Source organism: Rhinatrema bivittatum, chromosome 17 (genome assembly GCF_901001135.1).
Source record: "Rhinatrema bivittatum chromosome 17, aRhiBiv1.1, whole genome shotgun sequence".
NCBI classification, from domain to species: Eukaryota; Metazoa; Chordata; class Amphibia; order Gymnophiona; family Rhinatrematidae; genus Rhinatrema; species Rhinatrema bivittatum.
Genome location: NC_042631.1, coordinates 35,201,226 through 35,224,036, shown reverse-complemented (window position 1 = coordinate 35,224,036; position 22,811 = coordinate 35,201,226). Strand labels below are relative to the sequence as shown.

The following is a 22,811-nucleotide window of genomic DNA, read 5'->3' as shown; positions in this document are numbered from 1 at the left end:
TTTTGAAATTTAAAACTCGTATCTTCGTGTGACTTCTCTATCCTATTTGCTATATCAGACCATACTGTCTGATGATCACTGCTGCTCACGTATGTACCCAGATTAGAGATATTAACCCCATTAGTGAGCACTAGTTCAAGTATCCCTCATGGGTTCCATTACCATTGGTCTGAGCAGAGCCCCTTGATGAGCATACACTATCTCTCTATTCTTGCAAATTCCACGGGATGCTCCAAATCACATCTGGCAGATTAAAATCTCCAATGAACAACACTTCACCCTTTTTTCCCACCTTTTGGATGTCTTCAATCATATCTCTGTCCAGTTCTTGTTTCAGTCGGAGGCCTGTAGACCACACCAGTATAAATGGAAGTGTCATCTTTTTTTTTTTTTATTAGGACAGCCCATAATGCTTCTTCCCTACCCCACATCCCTTGCATTTCAATTTCTTGGAGATTGTTTTGGACATAAAGAACTATGCCTCCCCCCCTATTCTGTCCTCTCTGTCCTTCCTTAACAAGTTAGAGCCCAGGATGGCTGATAATATCCAATTTTATGTTTCCTTCTTTTCCCAGGAATAGGATGGCCACTTGCCTGGTTTCCAAGCTAACTGTATCTCTGTAACTGGTCATTAATGTCTGGTCTAAGCTGCTTGCATGGCCCTAAGACAGCGTCTGAGTTGTGGTGGCTGCACATAGCCAATCAGAGCCTGGTATACATGACTGTGGCATCAGTCCTCCAATCAGCTGTTCTTTCTCAGGCAGCTGACGCAGCCACAGAAAGAGATAGGGGCGAGAGAGGCATGCAGAATCTGTGTCTGCACACTGGAGCTGAATCCACAGCTACCGCTCACTGCCTCTGCTTCTCACAGCTTAATCAGTCATACCGTCCCACCACTGCCCCTGTCCTTCCCCTTCCTGGCTGGGACCTACACTGCCTGCTGCCATTGCTGCCTCTTCAACACCCATGGCTCAGCCCATCAGAACTACAGCCTCTTCTTCCCACCTCACTGCGGCTGTTTGTGAAGTTGCTCTGCCGGTGGAGTTTCTCGCTGCTACTCACTATGGGCTGTGCCTTCCACTCTCTCCCTTTGGTCTCACTTTGCCTGGCTGCTTTAGCCTCATATCACTAAGGGCTGGCAGACAACCCCCCCCCCCCCCTTTTTTTTACCTGTTTTTATTGGGGGGTTTTTGTTCTACTTTCTCTGCTGGCACTAGTCCTTTCTCCCTCCAATGGCTGGCTATTATCTCTTCTCCTGACTGCTGCTGTGGCAGCTAGAGCCAGACAATCCAGCTAGGTAAACAGTCATTTTTCGTAAAGAAAGGAAAAAACAAAACAGAAACTCTTAATGTGCCCTTTAGCAAGTTGCAGTTATCTAATGTTAAACAAAATGTTAGTGTACTACAGTGACCTCCCTCCCTGACCAACATCCCCCTCTATTTCCTTCTCCCACTTCCCTACCTAGAATCACCCTGCTTTCCTGAAACCTGTTTCTGGGCTGCCCTGGGTCCCAGGCACTCCCAGGGAGCATGGCTCGTCAAGTGGGATGCCTCCCTGGGCGACGTGACTGGCCAACTGAGTCAGCAGCTGCATAGGGACTAAGGAGGGTTCATGCCATTACAGTGATGGCATGCAGCACTGGCACCCAGACCTTGATGAGTGCATCAATACCTCCCTCCCAGACTTGCACATTGCCCCCTGTGTGGTTGCCCAGTGTCTACCCCTTCTGAAAGTCCTGGCTCATTCTTTTCCTCCTTCCCTGTCCAGCATCCCTTTGACGCTCTTGAGAGCATGTATACACACACTTGGCTCGAGAATGCACCTCTTTTCCGATCATCTACCCACCCCTCCAGATCCAACCTTGCTGGTACCCTATACAGCCCCTCCCTAAAAACTGCTCACTACACCTCAACCAGAGAAAGGGCTTTCTCTATTGCCGGCCCTTCCCTATGGAACACCCTGCCCACAGCCCTCAGTCTAGAACCTAACCTGTCTAAATTTTAAAAAGGGCTCAAAACCTGGCTCTTTACATTAGCATACCCAGACGTTGACCAGACTTAGCTTGCACTCTAACCCCACAGCCCACCCTTTCCCCTCTCCTCCTCTCTGCCTCTCCTTTTCTCCCCCATTCTTCACCCCAAGCAAAGACTCCAAAATATAGTGTTTCTCCCCCCTAAGCAATGATGCCTAAATTCTGTTATTAAGCCTACCCTACCATTCTCCCCACCCCCACCTCTGTCACTGCCATCACTGGTCTGGTACCTACCAGCCCACCTGTACATAGTGTCTATTGTTAATTTTATTTTCTTCAAATGTTCCTATGAAATTTCTCTCTTTCCCTATCCTTCCTACTGCTGTCCTCTCTCCTCCTTCATTGCTGCTCCCCCCTTCCCTGTTTATTGTATTTCTCTCTCTTGTTATTTTGTTACAATGTAAACCGACATGATGTTCCGACTAAATGTCGGCATATAAAAATCAACAAATAAATAAATGTGTTGAAGGGCGTTTGTGTGAAGGAGGGAGCATGTATGTTTATGAACAAGAGAGGGAGTGAGAGTGAATGGGTGTGTATATGAAAGAGGAGACCTCTTCCCCTCCCCCCCCCCCCCCCCCACACACCTCCTCCAATAATCCACAACAATCTCAGGGTCACTGGAAATCAAAACTTCCCAGGTATGGAAAGTAGAGAATTTTTTTAAATCCTTATTAGTTTTAATTGCTGTGAGTTACTTAGTGTGACAGCTGTTTTGAAATACTTTATGGGTGTTGAGGGAAATTTAAAAACATTTTATATAAATTTTTGATTATAGGATGTTTTATTTGACAGCTGTTTTGAAATATTTGTTCTGTTTATTTGTATGGTTTTATTGTTATGATTGTTGTTTTCTGTTTCTTGCTTTTATTGTTGTATGAGACATGGTGATGTTTCTGTTTTTCAGTTGTGCTGCATACATTCCAACTTGTTGCAGTTTCGAGTTTAGATTTAGTCTTCACGTTTGTATTTATACTTTATGGTCTCTTTATTCTGATTTGGCGAGGGTCTGTCTATGTTCTGCATGCCTGAGGTGAAGTATTCTGCGAGCTAGCTCGTAATTTCTGCCTGCCTCACGGAGGGGAGCAACTGAGTGGCAGGGGATCTCCTTCCTTACCCTCGAGAGGCTGGAAGGTAGTTCACAGGCAAGATTTTACATTTATGTAAATTAAAATGTACGGAAATGAAAGTGTAGACCACCACCACTCCATTCCTCTAGTGTCCAGTCCTGGTCCCTGGAAAAGTTGGCAACCCTACCCAAGAAACTAATAATAGGGAGGGCTTCTTCTCTTAATCTCAGCAGCTGAGCTAGGAGGCTTCAGCAGCTTGGTGCAGGAGGGGAGAATTTAGCAACCACAACAGGCGTGAAAGTAGAAAGCTCTGTTTTCTCAAACTTGCGAGCAGCCCCATGCGCTGAGCTGGAAGAGCTTGCCCTCTATGAGACGGCAAACATCTTCCTCTTCCTTCCCAGTCCCTCAGCAACAGTCGCCGTCTGCATCGGCCCTGCAGTGCCTGGCGCCTCCGATTGGCTGCTGCTGCCGATGAGTCATCAACCTGCGACTGCTGGCTGGGCTGCCAGAGCCAAAAAAAAAAAAAAAAAAACAACAAACAAACGACAGCATTTTAGAGAGCTGGTAGCACTCAGCTGCCCGATCAGTTCGCACAATGGGAAAACAAAAGACGCCCACGTGGGCATGAAATAGCCCAAATCTGGCAACACTGCCTGCAGAGTGAAATGTCCTTTACGTTTAAGAAATCCGAGATTTCATTTCTCAGCACGTACAGAATGGAGGCGCTGGCCACATCCTTCCCCGCCCCACTTCCCTTTGCATGTCGGTAGAATTAGTTGTGAAACGCATCTCCAGTCAAGCTCTAGCAAGGATTCCGTTGCTCGCGAACTCCAACTCCCAGCATGCTCTGAGTGGGCATCAAAACCGGGAAAATAAACGGCTCAAGATGGAGGTGGTTCGAGAGTGAGGCTGCGGAGGTGAGAACAGATATTGATTGTGTTCCTGAGTTCCAGAGGCAGAGGAGAAGAGCGCCTTTTCTTAGACCTGGAGGAGACAGTGTGATTCCAGTCGTGTGCTCAAATTTGGGGGGTTTGGGATATACTGGTTGACCCTTCTACATTATTGTGTTTATGTCTTGAATATTTGCGTTATGGCGAGCCTGAAATTGGTATGGATTAGTGAGGGAGGGGGTGGGGTGCGTATGCAAATATTCTCTTTCCCTACCTCCCCCTCCATCATTTAGATTGGTCTGTCGATCACCGGGGTTGGGAAGGGCGCACAAACTCTCTCAGACTAGTGTTGATAGGGAGAGGAATTGAATAGTGCAAGGAATCTTTGCTTCCCCCATCGCCTATTCAGATTGGGACTGATAGGAGGAAAGGAGGTTGAGTACAAACATTTTCTTCTTCCACTACCCAGATTCACATTTTCGTGGAATAGTGTGGGGAGGGGACATGCAAACTGCTCTCCTGACCCACTCAGGCTGTCTTTCTCTCTTCCTCTTCTGCCCCCAAGCTCAACCCTCCCACCTGTTCAGCTGCTTCACTGATGCCATTGTTGCCTTCTTTTGGCCCGCAAGGCCAATGATCAGTCCTGGCGCTACTAAATGTGCAAACTGGGCACTTACACAGGACAGCACACCCAATGGGGCAGGAGCAGGGAGAGGCCCGTGTTGCCACCTCTTCCTGCTCCTGATGCTGCCGGTGGATCCGTGGGATCGGGTCCACCGGCAGTAGGAAAAGCAGGAGACAGTTTCATATCGGGGGGGGGAAGGTATGTGTTACTTTTATTCCGTGTGCTGGCCGCACACGGCGGAGCTGTGGTGAAGCTCATCCCATCAAAGCCTGAAGAAAAGGTCACGTCCAGGTGCTACATTCTGCCTGCGTGGCTCCGGAAGAAAAATGTTGCTGGAGCGGTGCAGGCAGGAAGGAAGAGGAGCATCAATTGTGGCAGGGCTGCCGCAGAACCCATCTCGTGGTGGCCCGTGAAGAGAAGGCCCGGCAGCAGGGCCGCTGCGAATCTCACCATGCAGCAGCCCAAGAAGATTGGGGCTGCCATGGAGCCCATCCTGTGGTGACCTGCGAAGAGGAGGCCCAGAGGTGAGAGAGAGGCTTAGGTCCTGCAGAGTATGTGGGTGAGAGAGAGTGAGTTGAGAGATTGTGAGTGAGAGCCTGTGTGATCGAAGAGGCAGCATGTGAGAGCCTCCGCGTATGTGTGTTTGTGTGAGATAGCATGTGAGAGTAAGAGAGACCCTGTGTGTGTGAGACAGCATGTGAAAGAGAGACACAGTATGTATTTATGTATGAGAGGTATGTGCGTATGAGACAGCATGTGAGCGTGAGAGCCTGTGCCTGATTGTGTATGTGTGAGAGAGCGAGAGAGCCTGTGAGAATGAGAGCCTGAGTGTGAGCGTGTGAGAATGAGAGCATGAGTGTGTGTGAGAGAGAGAGAGCGCGTGTGAGAATTAGAGCCTGGGTGTGTAAGAGCGTGTGAGAATGAGAGCCTGAGTGTGTGTGAGAGAGAGAGCGCGTGTGAGAATTAGAGCCTGGATGTGTGAGAGCGTGTGAGAATGAGAGCCTGAGTGTGTGTGAGAGAGAAAGAGCACGTGTGAGAATTAGAGCCTGGGTGTGTGTGTGAGAGAGAGCGTGTGAGAATGAGTGTGTGTGAGAGAGCGTGTGAGAATGAGTGTGTGAGAATGTGTGTGTGTGTGACAGAGCGTATGAGAATATGTGTGTGAGAGAGTGTGAAAATGAGTGTGTGTGAGAGCGCGTGTGAAAATGAGTGTGTGTGTGTGTGAGAGAGAGAGCATGTGAGAATGAGAGCCTGAGTGGGTGTGTGTGAGAGAGAGAGCGTGTGAGAATGAGTGTGTGTGAGAGAGAGAGAGCGTGTGAGAATGAGATCCTGGGTGTGTGAGAGAGAGCACGTGTGAGAATGAGAGCCTGGGTGTGTGAGAGCCTGAGTGTATGTGAGAGTGTGTGAGAATGAGAGCCTGAGTGTATGTGAGAGAGTGAGAGAATGAGAGCCTGAGTGTGTGTGTGTGTGAGAGAGAGAGAGGGAACTTGTGAGAATGAGAGCCTGAGTGTGTGTGTGAGAGAGAGAGGGAGCATGTGAGAATGAGAGCCTGAGTGTGTGTGTGAGAGAGAGAGGGAGCATGTGAGAATGAGAGCCTGAGTGTGTGTGTGAGAGAGAGAGAGGGAGCATGTGAGAATGAGAGCCTGAGTGTGTGTGTGTGTGTGTGTGAAAGAGCATGTGAGAATGAGAGCCTGAGTGTGTGAGAGAGAGAGCGTGTGAGAATGAGAGCCTGGGTGTGTGAGAGCATGTGAGAATGAGAGCCTGAGTGTGTGTGAGAGAGAGAGAGAGAGCGTGTGAGAATGAGAGCCTGAGTGTGTGTGTGTGAGAGAGAGAGAGAGAGAGCGTGTGAGAATGAGAGCCTGAGTGTGTGTGAGAGAGAGAGAGCGCGTGTGAGAATTAGAACCTGGGGGTGTGAGAGCGTGTGAGAATGAGAGCCTGTGTGTGTGTGAGAGAGAGAGAGCCTGTGTGTGTGAGAGAGAGAGCGTGTGAGAATATGTGTGTGTTTGACAGAGCATGTGAGAATATATGTGTGTGAGAATGTGTATGTGTGAGAGAGAGTGTGTGAAAATGAGTGTGTGTGTGTGAGAGCGTGTGAGAATGAGTTTGTGTGAGAGAGAGAGCATGTGAAAATGAGTGTGTGAGGAACAGCGTGTGAGAATGAGAGCGTGAGTGTGAGAGTGTGTGAGAATGAGAGTCTGAGTGTGTGTGTGTGAGAGAGAGAGAGCGTGTGAGAATGAGAGCCTGGGTGTGTGAGAGCATGTGAGAATGAGAGCCTGAGTGTGTGTGAGAGAGCGCGCGTGTGAGAATTAGAGCCTGGGGGTGTGAGAGAGAGAGAGAGCGTGTGAGAATGAGAGCCTGAGTGTGTGAGAGAGATCCTGTGTGTTTGTGAGAGAGAGCGTGTGAGAATATGTGTGTGTGAGAGAGAGCGTGTGAGAATGTGTGTGTGTGAGAGAGAGAAAGCATGTGAGAATGTGTGTGTGAGAGAGAGAGCGTGTGTGTGTGAGAGAGAGAGCGTGTGTGTGTGAGAGAGAGAGCGTGTGAGTGTGTGTGTGAGAGAGAGAGCATGTGAGAATGAGAACCTGGGTGTGTGAGAGAGAGCGCGTGTGAGAATTAGAGCCTGGGTGTGTGAGAGCGTGTGAGAATGAGAGCCTGAGTGTGTGTGTGAGTGAGAGGAGCATGTGAGAATGAGAGCCTGTGTGTGTGTGAGAATGAGAGCCTGAGTGTGTGTGTGTGTGTGTGAGAGAGCATGTGAGATTGAGAGCCTGAGTGTGAGAATGAGAGCCTGAGTGTGTGAGAGAGAGAGCCTGAGTGTGTGTGAGAGAGAGTGTGAGAATGAGAACCTGAGCGTGTGTGTGTGTGTGTGTGTGTGAGAATGATAGCCTGAGTGTGTGTTTGAGGAATGAGAAGAAGACAGGTGGATAGAGAAGAAACAGAAAAAAAAGAGACCTTATAAAATGAATTGGCAAAAGACCAAGAAAGGGAAGGTGGAAAAAAAGCCTGTGACCAGCCGATTAGAAAACTAAGATCAGACAGCAATGGTAAAAAATAATAATAATAATAATAATTTTTGAATTTTTTGTGATTGGCACATGTTATCTTTGGGAATGTGCAAGAGTAGCACTTTATGCTGATCGTGCGATGTACGAGATCAGCATAGAGGAATGGAAGCCCACGGGGCCTGCACAGAGGAGGCAGCAGAATGGGCTTCAGTGTCAGTAGCAGCAATTGGTGCAGTGACAGCGGCAGCAGAGTAAAAGAGAGGCTCTGAGGTTGCTGGCAAAAGAGACGGGGTCTGTCTTCAGTGTGTGCATGTGTATGAAAGGGAGTTTGCCTGGGGTTGTGTGTGTGAATTAATTGGTGGCTGCCTGGGGGGAGCGATGTGAAAATGAATGGGAGCCTGCCTGGGAGTCTGTGTGTGTGTGTGAAGGAGAAAATCCGGGGGAGTAAGCGCTTGTGTGTTGGGGATGGGGGAAAGAGAGGGTCTTAGAGCCCGAGAGTGGGTCAGTGTCTGTGAGAGAGGTTATGGGTGTGTATAAGAGCATCTATGTATGTGTGTGATGTGACAGTGTATGCGTGAGACAGAATAAAGTTTGTGACCCCCCCCCCCCAATATCCTCGACATATCCTCGACAATCTCAGGGTGACTGGAAATCAAGGGTTCCCAGGACAGCAGAGGCTTTTAAAAAAATCCTTATTAGTTTAATTAATGGGTGGTGTTTGATATCTGTGCTGTTTTGAAATATGTTATTGGTGCTTGGGAAATTTTTTAAAAATGCATATGATTTTAATTAATAGAAGTTATTCTATTTGTCAGTTTTAAAATATCATTTTTTTAGTATGGTTTTACTATTATAATTGATCTTTATGTTTCTTGATTTTATTTGTTTTATGAGGGATAGTGGTTCTGTTTTTCCATGGTTACACACAGAGTCTGGCTTCTTGTCTAACTTGTGATCCTTTATTCTGTATTTGGTGAGGATCTGTCTCTGCTCTGTGCATGTGACCTAGGTGAGAGATTCTGCTAGTGTGTAGTGTCTGTGTAGGGATCTCTAGCAATCGGGTTTGTTTCGTTTCCCCAGTAGGTGGTGTGTTGGTATTCTATTGGTATAATATTCTTGTTGTTTTGAGTCCTTGATGTTACTACTGTTGCATTATGGTAGGTTTGCTGTATAGATTTTAAGTATCTCTTTTTTGTGGGGTTTTGTGTGTGTGTGTGTGTTTATTTATTTATTTAAAGTCTTTCCTATACCATCGCAATGGTTTACATGTTAGTTCACAGCATGTCTGGCAGTGGAAGGAGTTTGTGCTGCTGTTACTGTGAGGTGACACCAGAATTTGAAAATACTTTTTTGTATGATGAGCTGTAAGGGAAACATCCAAGCTCCATTGTTGGGGGAATTTCAGTGAAGGCGCAGAGTGTGTTACAGAACTGGAGGTGCAGGATTCGTATTGACATTCTTTCCCTTCCTGTATACTTACCAATTTCACTCTCATAGCCATATAGAATTAGTTGAATGAGGCTGTCAGTTTTAATAGTAGTTTTACTAGAAGTGTGAAACTGGCCAGCTTTTTTAAATAACGCAGAAGACCCTTTGGACTTTCTTATTAAGACTTTTTTATAGCCAATTTTAAAGCAGGGGGCCATGCTATGGAGGTGGGTGTGATATGGGAAATATCATTTTGGCTCCCCCCCCCCCCCCAAATTCCTCTGTCTAGAGACGCCACTGTGATCTTACGCATTAGTACAAGAAGGATGGGGGAAGTGCTGGAAAGGCACACAAATGCATTGACCTCTGGGCGTTGGAGACTCTCAGTACGCCATTGGCAGGAGGCCCGTGGTGCCGCTGGTGGACCCGATCCCACTGATGGCAGAAGAAGCAGCAGGCCCATGGTGTCACTGGTGAGATCAGCTCTGCTGGCGGCAGCAGAAGCAGGAGACCACAGCAGAAGAGGAAGCCCGTCTGGCAGCTCCTCCTCATGGGCTGACCCTGTGGTAATCAACACTCATGGTGCTAGCACTTCCTATATTCTCATCTTGCAATGAAGGAAGTGCTAGCACTGTGAGTGTTGGATTATCTCGGAGCCAGAACATGAAGAGGAGCTGCAGAATGGCTGCTCTCCACAAAGAAGGAACAGGCTGGCAGTAGCAGTGCAGGAAGAATGACCCATGGACCCTGACTGCCTGGTCTGCATGTGTGTGTGTGTGAATGGGAGCCTTCCTGGGATGAGTAGGGAGTGTGTGAGAATGGGAGCCTGCCTGGGATGGGTGGATATATGAATGGGAGCTTGCCTGGGTTACGTGTGTGTGTGTGAATGGGAGCCTTCCTGGGATGAGCAGGGAGTGTGTGAGAATGGGAGCCTGCCTGGGATTTGGGTAGATGTGAATGGGAGTCTGCCTGGGGTGTGTGTGGGGGTAAATGGGAGCTTGTGTGGGGGTTTTGTGTGTGAGAGAGAGAAAATGGGGGCTGCAGATGGATTCCAACCTGCCAGCAGCTGAAATGGCCTGGGGCTGCTGGCAGATCCCAACCAAAGATCTGGAGATATCAGGGGGTTTGTTTGATAGGGAGCGTGTGTGTGTGTATAAGAAAGAGAGGAAAAGGTTTGGGCATCCCTCTTCCACTAATCCATGACAGTTGCAAGGTGATGGAAATCAAAGTTCCCAGGTAGGGAGAGCGTGAATGTTTAAAATCCTTTTTAGTTTTATTTTCCAGGCCTTATTTGCTGAATCTGCTGTTTGAAATATTTTATTGGTGTTTTGGACATTTAAAATAACTTGTATATGAGTTTTTAATTATTTGATCTTTTATTCATTAGCTTTTTTTGAACTATTAGTATGCTTTTAGTATTATGATTATGCATTTATTTTATTTCTTGATTTTATTGTTTGATGTTAGAGGAATGGTGATGGTTCTGTTTTTTCCTTGTTGCACTGCATAGAGTGTCTGGCTTCTTGCGGTTTCCAGTTCAGTTTTTGTCTGCTCGTTTGTATTTCTACTTTATGGTTGCTCTATTCTGTATTTGGTGAGGGTCTGCTTATGTTCTGCATGTGTGACTTAGGTGAGGCAGTTTCCTAATAGGAAGTGTATTAGTGTATTCGGGCTTTCAGAGGGTCAAGTTCACATCCAACACACATCACAATAGGCCTTTGGGGTCCAATTGTCTGTTTTGCAGGGATTTCTGGTTGGCATCACAGCCGTGCATATAAGTATAATTAAGGGATAGTTTTACCTCAGAATTCTCTACTTTGATATAAATGCATAACCCTTAACCGTGTGTGTGGAATGGGGCGGGGAGGGGGCGCGTTGGGCAAGGCTATAAGGTTCGCCCTTGCACCAGCCATGGGTTCGGGGGAGGGGCAGTTTTTAAACTTTGTATCACTGAAGGGAGCTGGGTGTTTTGTTTTTTTTGTGGTCCCAGGACAGTGAATGAATGAACGGAGGGGGGAGGGGGGGGGCAGCATAGTAATTGTTTGCACAGGGCAGCAAAAAAGCTAGCACTAGCCCTGCGAATGATGGAGCGCTTGCTCCTTCCAGCTCAACACGTGGAGCTTCCTGCTGTTTCCTGACGACCTGGCAAGTTTATGCAGATTTCCGGAGGCACCAGGTAAAACCTGGTTCCTCCCAGGGGAACTCTATGCAATGCAGAATTTCCACAGACTTCCACCCCGGTGCAGAATATCCCTTTTTCCCCATGCAGGATTTTTGAAGAGACAGCTTTGTGAGCAGGCAAAAGAAACAACTGCACTATTTGTTTTTCTATCCATATGAAGATAGGGCACCCACGGGGGAGGTGAAGCCATTGCCGTCCTGTTCCTGCATTGTGAGGCGGCCCCATGCCGTTCTCGTGGGACTTTGAGAATCGGGCAGGCAGGGGTGGATTTTTGCACTCGGTGCCATTGTTCTCCCCTCAGCTAACTTCTGACGCTCGCCCCTCAGTGGACCTGCAGTTCTTTTGCTACCCCCAGATTACCAAAGATCCTGCTTCCCCCTGCCCTCTGTGCCCTCCACACACCGATTCAGTTGCCACCCATCCATCCACCCCATTCCAGGCCTGCAGCCCTTTCCCTCCCACTGCGTTCTGCAGAACTCAAGGCTCCAGCTCTAACTGTGCTGTTCTCAGAAGTCACTGAGCACAGGGATTGAGCTAGGCCAAGCTAGGCCGTGCCCTCACAGGCTCTGCCTCCTTTGGGCTTCCATGCAGGAGCCTGCCCTGGCTCTGTCCCTCTGCTCGCTATTGTCTTCTAACAGGGTCTGAAGTCTGCAAAGGGGTGGTGGGAGGAGGAAAGCAGTGGGGAACCCGGCTGCCTCCAAAATTGTGCCACCCTAGGCATGGGCCTAGTGTGGGTACTGGGAAATCCAGACCCGAGTGCAGTAGTTTGGGCACCGTGCCTCACTCAGAGAGCCATGCAGTGCAGGAAGACAGCCCTGCGGGGGTCGCTGGTAGAGACTGACAGCGGGTGAGAGAGTCTGTGGGGATGGGTTTGATGATGAGAGAGTGTCTGGAGATAAGCTGGGGGGATATGCAAGAGCGTGCAGAGCATAGGAAACCTGTTGTGGTGGTGGAAGGGGGGGAGATAAGCTACGGGAAGCATGTAAGGAGAGAACAAGAGTATTGGCAGGGATGAGCTGGGGGAGAGGGAGAGAATGTTGGAAGGGCATGCTGGGGGAGAGAGTGTTGGGGAGGGGGGAGAGAGTGTGTATGGGTAGCGTGATCTACTGCCTTATAGTTGGGTCCTCTAGATTTCAGGGATTTTCGTTTAGCCATCGCAGAGCACAAGAGGAGCTGCGGGGTAGCATGACTTCTTGCAGCTGTTGACCTTTGTAGTTACACCCGTTATGTTGCCACAAATATTTTTGAAGCTGCAACAAAGTTAGTATTGCCTGCACCTCTGAGTTCCTCCAGGACCCTGTGGATTGCTAAAGTAAAACCCCCAAAAATCAGAAGCCCTAGTGCACTATTACTGCACTCTAGGGAGAATTCTGTGCCAAAAGCTTGAAAATGTTCCATCTTTGAATAAGAACCTTTTTTCTTTTTTTTGAAGTTTAATTCAAAGACGGTGATTACATTGTATTTTTTTGATAAATTTAATATGCAAAATTTTGCAGAATTTTAAAAAATTATGCACGGAATTCCCCCAGGAGTGAGAGTACTTGAGTATGGCTGCTTCTGATGCAACTGTGTGCTACCAGCTGTGCCCTGAATTTAAGGAGAGTCCTGTTATGTGCTCTGGGCCTGCTTCCTTGGTGTACACACTATTTTGTAAGGCACACTGCTTTTGTAGCAAAAGAGAGAGCAGTCAGTATGGTGCTTTGGGTTTTGTGCAGGTTTGCCATAGGACTTCAGCAGCATGGAAGAAGAAGATCTCTCCATGCAGAGAACTGCCATTTTGTCCGAGTTGCATGACATCTATATAACTACAAAGAGCCTGTAAGTCTTCAGGGTCTAGTGGGTGAGTTTGAGAGTTAATGTTGGCGTGAGTGTCTTCTGTGTTCTGACTGGTGAGCTTACAGGCTCTGGCCTGGCTTTCTGTGCAGCTGCAGTACTGGCAGGATAATAAGTTGCTAGTGTTCAAATTTTACCTAGACATACATTGATGTAACCTCTGTATGAGTAATTCAGTTCTTTCATTTGCATAGTTCTCACAATTAGTAGAAAAGTACTTTTAGGATTCATATTTGAGGGAAGTAGAAAAATACTGTTAGGATTAGTATTTGAGGTTCCAGTTTAAACATAGCCATCATCATACTACTTAAGCTTTTCTCATTTGTAGCTAAGAGAAATCTAAGTCTTAGACTAGACAAAAATGGCAAATGAAGCTTGACCCTAGGAGAACTGAACACAAACCAAAGATGTTATAATAGAAATGAATAACTTGAATTGCATGATGACTTCAAACAATGTGCTTTAATTCTAAGATTGGCATGGGTGTGTCTTGGGGCTGTTTCTGGATGGAAACCTGACTCTTATGTGTGTAGGAGGGAGTTGAGAGTGGGGAGGTGTTGCATGATGTCCCATTCCATCCACCCCATTATCTCCCCCCCCTCCCCAACTCTGTACACACTTCCTGTTCCTCCAGCAATTTCCCACTCACTCTCTTCCTGCCCCCCAGGCGCTCTCCACCTTCTCCCTATGTCCTCTGCCAACCACACAGCAGACCCTATAGTTGACAGCCAGAGGAGAGGCTTTAGTGTAGACACCAGCAGCAGTTGAAGGGCTTCACTGGAAGCTGCACTACTCCAGGTCTTCAGCCAACAGGGTCTGGGGATCCCCAATGCACTTTTCTTGTTTGAGATTTCTCCAGGTCTAGGGATCTCTGCTGGTCAGTTTTCTTCTGTCTCTAAGGCTCTCCCCCAACAAGCGTGGTCCCACCAATCCTTCTGCTCCAGTGCTTCTAGCTTTGCTTTTTCTGCCGCTACTGCCAGTTTAAAGCAAAGCTACGGTATTAGCACATTTTTATTTTATAAAATACGCTAAAAAGGAATACACAAAGTATATTCTGAGAACAAAATCATATTGGTAACATTTTTGGATACATTGACGAAAGATAATTTTCCAAGGTCAGAATTTTCATCAACGGATGGCTTAGTGGCAATGCTGTGAGATGCCATGCTGGAGATCTGGGTTTGATTCCCAAGCCTAGCTTCTGCTTCTTGAGTCATCTGTGGTAGAGGGAGTCCCAACCACAGTACACTGACCAAATCCAGTGAAAGGAGAGGTCTACCATGCATGGGTAGTGAATAGCGCAAAAGCAGTTTAAACCTGACTCAATCTTAACCTCAAACAGGCCAATACAGTACGGTGCACTCGGCCGAGCGCAATGTTTAGCATGCGATTGGCCGCATGATTTCGATGCGCGTCTATTACTCCTTATACAGTAAAGGGTTTTGCACATTGAACATGCGCAACCAACCCCCCTGAAAACTAATAGCGTTCATCACATACAAATGCATGTTGATGAGGCTATTAGTCCCTGGGATACTGAAAGTAAAATGTGTGGCCAAGCGATATTAAGTCGGAGGAACCAAAAATTTAAAAAAATAAAAAATAAAAAACAATCTGCCCACCGGTCAGCGGTTAGAAAAACAGATGCTGAATTTTACCAGCGTCCATTTTCCTAACTTGTGGCAGTCAGCGGGTTTGGAAACAGACATCGGTAAAATAGTTGTCAGTTGTCAGGACCCGCTGACAGCCACCTCTACGCTAATAAGGAGGCACCAGTGACGCACTACTGTCTCTAGCACCTCATTAACGCGACCCTATATTTAAATAAAGAGTCGCGCGCCCAGGAGAGGTGGCTGAGCGCGCATCGGGAGAGCAGGCGCTCAACATGGAGCGCCCGCTCTCCCGCGTTTCTTACTGTATCGGCCTGAAAGAGAGTAGAGAAATTGATCTCATATCAGGATTTCTAAGCCCAATTTGTGCCCAAAGTGTGGGACTATTTCCATCTCCTGGGACTAATGACAGCCACACTAGACCTAGTCCCATGGACCCAGGGCCCACATGCACCCATTAGTGGTCTCTCCTCTTCTGGTGGCTGCCAGAATCGAGAGACTACAAGTCTTGCCTCCCTCTACCCATAACAGTAAGAGAGAGCTTGGTATGGCGTCAGATCCTGTCAGTTTAAGTGGAGTGGATCTGGATCTTCCTTCATGGTTCATCATAACCATGGATGCCAGCAGTTACGGCTGGGGAGCCCATTGCCAAAGCCAGCTAGCTCAAGAGTAATTGGTAACAAGGGAAGTGATTTGGTTAATAAAGAGATTAGAAATAAGAGCCATCAGATGGGCTTCTCTCCTTTCTGCCCTTGGGAGAAACAAATGATGGAACCTGATCAGAATCCATTCATACAACGCTACAGCAGTAGCGTACTTGATCAAACAAGGTGGCATCTGCAGTTGGATGCTAGCAGCCAAGGCTGCCAGAATATGTATGTGGGCAGAAGCGATTCTGCACCTGTTATCTGTGGCCCACCATCGTGGGAATCGAGAGCAATCAGGCTGATTTACTGAAACAAACTGGACCACAGGGAATGGGAGCTCAACTGAGAAGCCTTTCAATTGATAATAGACCAGCGGGGGCAGCCAGGGATGGACCTAATGAAAACCTGGGAAAATGCCAAGTCAGACATTCTTCAGCCACCAGAAGGAACCAGGCTGCAGCAGGATATATGCCATGATAAAACCGTGGCCGAAGGATGCTTTCCTTTGTGTTTCCCACCCTGGCCCCTGTTATGAAGAACATTAACTGCTGAATTGGAACTCATTACAAACTTAACAGCATCTTCCAAGGTCTGAACAGAGACAATGGCTTCATGACTCACTACAACTATCTATGAACTTAACTGTTACCAGATCATTCTGTCTTTTCACACTTAATTCAGTTGTCAGTAGGCTATACTATAATGCTATTAACACTGTCCTCACCATGGCCTGCCTAATCCAATGCCTTCTTTCTGTTCTGTATATATTTAACCCACCTCTTGAACATCACTTCATGCATCTGACAAAGTAGACTCTGTCTTCAAAAGCTCATGCTTTAATAATTAGCCTATAAGGTGCCATTCGATTCTTGTTAATTTTGCTACACCAGACTAACATGGCTGTCCCTATGAAGATTAAAGAGGATACAAGATCATCCATCCATGATAATCCTGATAGCTCTAGACTAGCCAAGGAGGTCATAGGATGTGGACTTGATAAGATTGCTAGCGGTAACCTCATTACATCTTTTTTTTTGGGGGGGGAGCGCAGAGTCCAATCCCAATGCAGGATCCATCCCCATCTTTGTCTTATGATCTGGCTCTTGAGAGGGCACAGCTGTGCAGGAAAGTTTACTCTTCCATAGTCATTCCGACCATGCTGAATGTGGGGATGGCACCTACCTTGCTAGTCTACATTGGCATCTGATGCTTATTTGAGTAGTTCTGCCATTTGCGCATGATCTTCCCCTGGAGGGCTGATGTTGCATACATTTTCAATCTCATCCAGCTAGGTCTGGATAAAGGATTCTCTTAGTTCCTTGAAGGTATAGATGGCAGTTATACCTTGCTACAGAGAGCCAATCAAGGAATCTTAGATAGCGATGCATCCAGACATTGGTTTTTGTCTTAGAGGGGAGAAGAGTATGACTCCCTTACAAAGGCAACAAATTTATATGTTAGAAAAATAAATAAAAATAAGAGGAAAAAGAAACAAATCTGGTTCTCGAAGGAGGTGGCTGAAAAAAAATAAAGGCAAAAAGAACAGCATTCAAAAAGAATAAGGGTAATATCAACTGGAGATCTGAAGGTGGTGAAGCAATGTGACAAGACAACAGCTAACCAGTAAGCAAAAGATGATGATAATGGTACTCCAGGTGAGGACCTGGAGTACCTTTTTCAGTTCTGGAGACTGTATCTCAAAAAGGATAGATAGAATACAGAAGCAGTCCAGAGAAGGGCGACCAAAATGGTGTAGAGTCTGTATTGTAAGTCTTATGAGAGGCTGAAGAATCTGAATATGTGTACCCTTGAAGAGAGGAGGAGATATGATACTGGCCTTCAGATACCTGAAAGGTTTTAATAATGCGTGTTCCTCGAACATTTTCCATTGGAAAGCAAACAGAATTAGGGATCACAATATGAAACTTCAGGAGGAACAACTCAGAACCAACATCAGGAAATGTTTCTTCACAGAGACAGTGGTATGTGCCTGGAATTCCCTTACAGAAAAGGTGGTGAAGACAAAAATAGTAAATTAATTCAAAAAGGCATAAGATAAACCCTGTGGATCCCTAAAGGCTGGAGTTGGAAATTAAAGGGTGCCTGATGAGTAATCAGCATGGAGCAGCAGCTAGTACCTCTAACAGAAGGCTTGGGGATTACTACCCTTAACCAATTAGCCTACGTGATGTTGACGCAACTGCAGCATTACTCTCCGCTTTGACAACAGGGGGTAAAAAAGGGGAATTGGATTCAAGCAGCAGCCAATGCCTGGGCCCTGACTTTTATGGTCCAGTGATTCACAGACATTAGGAAAAAGCGCAGGACTGCTTCTACGGCCAAGTCCAAAAGCAAAGCACGTCAAGCAGCAGCATTGTCTGAATTATCAAGAAAGCCACTCACCGTGTAAAAATGTTGCTAGCAGTAATTTTGTTATGGGTTTGACAGTTGCTTGTTTTTGATTGTAAATATTACTACCCTTAACATTAGGCTTGGGGGTAACCTACACGGAGCAGCAGTTATGCCCATAAGAAGTTTGCTGGGCAGACTGGATGGACCGTTTTGGTCGTTTTCTGCCGTCATTATTATGTTGTTATATTTTATATCAATAGTCCCTCAATGGGACCTCAATCTGGTCATTAGGCCTTAGCATGGTCCCCCTTCAAACTAGTAAAACGAGCTTTCCTAAATGATCTTTCCTTTAAAAATCAGAGAAAAAATAAAACTGCCTTTCTGGTAGCCGTCTGGCTAGATACAAGCCCTATCCTGCAGGAGCCCTTACCTGATCTTTATTTCCAACTCTGTCACTTTCTGACTGGTCCCTTCTTTTTTACCCAAAGTAATGTCCCCATTACACCAGAATTAGGTGGTATCACTTCCAGCCTTAGGGGCGGCAAGTCACTGAAAAAATATTCTGAGCCTCACCTATTGGATGTCTAGCACACATTGTTCCAATATCTAAAGGTCACAAACCCTTTCCAGAAGTTGAATAGGCTGTTTGTCCTGCACAGAGACCCCTGGAAGGAAGGAGCTGCTTCTAAGCCTACAGTAACCAAATGGATGAAAGAAGCAATCACCTTGGCTTACATTCTCATAAGAAAACAGGTCGTGAAAGGGCTCTGGCCACATTCCTCCAGAACGCAGGCATCATCATGGACATTGTTATGGTTGACCGCAGAGACCTATAAGGCAGCCACCTGTTCTTGCCTGCATTCTTTTACCAAACATTACAGGTGGGATCTACTGGTCAAGGCATATGTAACTTTTGGAGTAGTCGTTCTCAAGACTGTACTCTCTTCCTCCCACCCGAGAGAATACCAGCTTTGCTTCTTCACATAAGTAATGACTGATCTAGCAGGAAGATGAGGAAGGTGAATTTTGGTCTTACCTGATCATTTCTTTTCTGGTAAGACCAATCCAGAGCCCACTCAGGAATACAGTGCTGTCAGATCCCAGCTTGATATAGAACTCAACAAGCTATCTCCTTTACCTTTTTCTATTCAATTCCTATCCCTTGAGAGGGGTATAGAAGTTCCATACTCCATCTCTTCCTTTCAAAATAAGAAAAGAAAGGGAAGAAGTAAATGAGGATGGAAAGAATGAAGAAAAGAGATGACAAATATAAAACACAGATACGCTTTATCAGTTGAACATGCGAATGCCTGGAGAGTGAATCAAGGGATATTTCTCTCGCCGAGGCATTCTTTTGTTGTTGACCTCAAATATGTATAGGGTACTTGTCTCTTTCTGGCTCTGATAGAAGGTTACTGGTAACTGCCTGAGGCCACACCTCCCTTATAGTGGATTTGACGTTATGGGTGTCTCTGGCAGCTGTGCAGGAGGGAGACCCCATAAGTAAAAACTGGTCTAGCAGGACTCAAGGAAAGGAAATTATCAGGTAAGATCAAATTTCACCTTCTCACATGCAGTTTTTGCAGATGGTTATACTTTTGGCGTAACATAAATCTTAAGAGATTACAGTATCCCTGAGCTTTTGAGAGCAGTTAGGTTACCCCTTCTGGTGAGATCTGTCTGACATGTGATTAATAGCAGTTTATGGACTTCTTCTCCAGGACCTTCTCCAAACCTTTTTTAAACCCAGCTACGCTAGCTGCCTTTACCACAATTTCGAGGTGCAGGATGGAGATCACAGGAGGAGGAGGAAGAGAGATTTTAGTGTAGCCTAACTCAGACAGGTATTTATGAATATAAGCTGGCAGAGCATATGTTGCACATATTCTCTGTACAGAGGCTGCTTCTGTGTTGAATTTATCACTTCTGTTGTTTTTTTTGTATTCTGCATTTGTGCTCAGGGTGAAAGAGCTGAGGTCCTTAGTGGATTTAACAGATCCAGAAAAGGGGAAACTGATTCAGTCCCAAGACAAGGTAAGTACACAGGGCTCGTTCTCCTTTCATTGTATACCCTTTAGCTGCCCTCTATGCAACAAAGACAAAAGGATCTTTTTTTTACGGATCCATTCTGAGACCAGTTTAGGCCTCGCAGAAGTTCTGCATGCATGGCAACTTTGTGTGATAGTTTTTTCAGGCCTAGACTTACACACAAGCATACTAGGCCTGTACCCAGGGCAGCAAAATTCTGGGAGTGGCAAATTTCCTGCCCCCCCCCCCCCCCCTGCAGACTTCCAGCCAGTCTTGGTGCTCTGGGTCTGGGTCCAGCTGCAGTGCTGCTGTTATCACAAGGCAGCACACAGGGACTGTCTAAGCCTGCACTCACAAGCACTGACGTTTCCCCCGCCCACTCTACATGACTCGCTGACTGTATTTCCTACTGCTAGGCAAGTACTGGGATTCAACTTATAGGAAAGTGAAAGCTCCTCAGATACAAGCAACTTCACGTCTTCTGTAGCTCACTTCAGTAGTCTGCAAGCCAGTCACATGACCTTCTATCCATACCTTTGCCATGAGGGTTGTAGCTTTGGCCAGTCAGTTCTAACTAACCCTCTTGCCTTCCTCTCCTCTCGTCAGGTTGCAGTTCCTCCATTAACAGTCTAGGTCATTTTCTGCAGCTCTCAGCTTGTGAAGCCTCACTTGGGTGGCTGAATTAGTCCTGCTTTTCCACAGAGAAAGTTAAGTTGCTTGCCTGAAACAGGCATTCTCCTTCTTAGACAGCAGAACAAATCAGCCAGACAGTCCCACCCTCCTCCTCGTAGCTTGTGGATTAACTGCGGGGACTTGCATGTCAGCGACTACCTGACAACCCCTGCGCATGCTCAGACGTCTAGGTCTTTCTGAGCTCTGAGAGCACACGTGCCACTTGTGTGCCATCCGGCGACATCACCCACCTGTGCGGCTGATTTGTCCTGCAGTCAACAAAAAGAAAACCTGTTATAGATAAGCAGTTTAGATTTGTCCTTGCTACTGCTTGCCCCATACATGTTGTAAGGAGGGATTGAAGAGAGTATGAGTGAGAGAGAGGATTCTTGTTAGGGGTGGCAGGGGGAGAGAGATGTGTGAATGGATTATCTTTTCCTCTCCTGATCCCTCCTCCCTCCTCCTCCTCCTCCATCCGTGCCACTATCCTCCTGCCTCTCATATATCTCTTCCCCTCCTAGCTAGCACCAAGCAGTAAGATCCCTTTTCCAAATAAACTGGACACAGACATATCAGAAAATTAATTAAGTTTTATAAAATAAGAAAAATGTATTTTTTTAATATGCAAATTTGCCACAGAATCTTGAGAAGTCTGCCATAGAAAACCGGGGGCTCTGATTATAATAGCCCTTTCTTTTTCCCCAGGCCTTGAATTCGCTAGACATTTGGAAATCCTTGTTTGCTGCTGCCAGTCCCAACCCGCCAAGTGAAACCCAGTAATAAGGAAAGATGGCTGACAAGGGGGATGAGTCCCCCGAGGACATAGTAGCAGGCAGTGCTGCAGAATGTGGGAAGCCCCTCCCATCAGACACTGCTTCGCTGAGTGACTCTGACCCTGAAGACGCGGGCCTCCCTGACGATGCTGAAGTGAACACAATCTCCCCAGGTGAAGAAGAAGAAGAAGATGAGGAAATGGACCACCCTTCCATGGGTGATGCCGAACGCTCCAGTCTTCTCGGCAATAGGCAGAAGTCTGCCGTGCAGCCCTTCCACCTAAAGGGTATGAGCTCAACCTTCTCCTTACGAAGTCAAAATATATTTGACTGCCTTGAAGGGGTGGCAAAACGGACTGTGCCTTCTCTGAGTGAAGATAATGCAGTGGATGGGCGATTCAAGCGCCCTTTTCCTCCTACACCCACCTTTTTGAATAGAAGTGTGGGAGGAGGCGTTGCACAGGAATGCAAACCTCCATTGTCGAAGAGTCCTAAAGCAGTACCTGATTACGTGGCACACCCTGAACGCTGGACCAAATACAGTCTAGAGGAAGTCCCAGAATCCAGTGATAAAACCAATAGGGCAGTGGCCCTGAAGTTCCTGGAAGACGTGAAGAACAGGAAAGAAGCAGGAGGCTCAGCCGTTCAAGAGATCTACACTCCGTCTTTCAATCAAGACCCCTCAAGCTGTGGGGCTGGAAGAATCATTTTTGCAAAACCCACCAAGGTGGGAGTGAAAAGGGAATGGAGTAAGGATGACGATGAGAAGAAGTCCAAATCCGATAAGGAAGGGAAATCTCCAAAAAGGACCAATGTATGGCGAGAGGAAGAGGAGGAGGTTGGATCGGGCCATTTGGAGTCCCATGGTGGAAGTGAGCTGAAGAATGGAAGGGCTGGGAAAAAAGAAACCAAGGCAGTGGACACCACGATACAGCTCCTTCATGAAGAGCAGGAGCCAACGATGGACACGGTGGAATTCCACAGCAGCAAGAAGAAGAGCAGGAAGCACATCCGAGCTAAAGTAGACCCAGAAGAAGAGGGAGACTCGTCCTGAGAGAGGAGACCCGGAAGGCCACTCTGAAAAGTCAAAACTGTTGCTGGACTATGCCAGGTTCAGACCATTTCTGATTTGCCCTTTGTAAATGATTATGCATCAACTGACTGTTATGTTATCACTTTTATGTCCGAGCTGATAACACTGTGGAGATCCTCTCTGAGTCTTATGGAAAATGTGCATGGTGATATTCCAAAACAGGAGTGAGGTTCTGTTTGAACACCATTAAATGATAGTATTCTGCCCCGTCTTGTTTTGCCTGTTGTGTGCAATTTACTGTCCTTGGCCTGAAACCTATGAGCCACACGTGCCTCCGCAGAACTCTCCTCATGATTCTCTTGAACTGCGGAATTGTTGAAACCTCGCAGAATTAAATGGAAGTAGTACTTGTGTTGTACAGGATACTGCAACTTACTTGGTTAATTTGAAATGCTAGCCTTGGGAGTCATTTTCAAAAGGATTTACACGTGCAAATGTAACTACTATTGTAGACATTTTCAAAAGCCTGCCTTCTTGAGCAAAATGTGTAAAAGGTTGTAAATGCTTTTGAAAATCAGGCCCTGTAGGTGTAGTTGAGGGGTGGGTAAACTTTTTTTTTTTTTTTTTTCCTGTAGTGGGG

At 46.6% G+C, this 22,811-nt stretch overlaps 1 protein-coding gene across 9 annotated transcripts; it reads left to right on the top strand.

Annotated features, from left to right (window-relative positions):
* The first annotated feature begins 3,877 nt into the window (after positions 1–3,877).
* TSSC4 (tumor suppressing subtransferable candidate 4) lies at positions 3,878–22,436 on the top strand. 9 transcript variants are annotated; one of them, XM_029582529.1, is made up of 6 exons: positions 3,900–4,019; positions 12,939–13,041; positions 19,387–19,509; positions 19,627–19,699; positions 20,300–20,401; positions 21,071–22,436. In XM_029582529.1, the coding sequence occupies exon 6, from the start codon at positions 21,155–21,157 to the stop codon at positions 22,190–22,192; it is 1,038 nt and encodes a 345-aa protein (XP_029438389.1). In that variant the 5' UTR covers positions 3,900–4,019; positions 12,939–13,041; positions 19,387–19,509; positions 19,627–19,699; positions 20,300–20,401; positions 21,071–21,154; the 3' UTR covers positions 22,193–22,436. The 9 variants fall into 9 exon arrangements, with proteins under 9 accessions (XP_029438388.1, XP_029438381.1, XP_029438389.1 ...); XM_029582527.1 differs by lacking the exon at positions 19,387–19,509; XM_029582523.1 differs by lacking the exon at positions 20,300–20,401.
* The last annotated feature ends 375 nt before the right edge of the window (positions 22,437–22,811 follow it).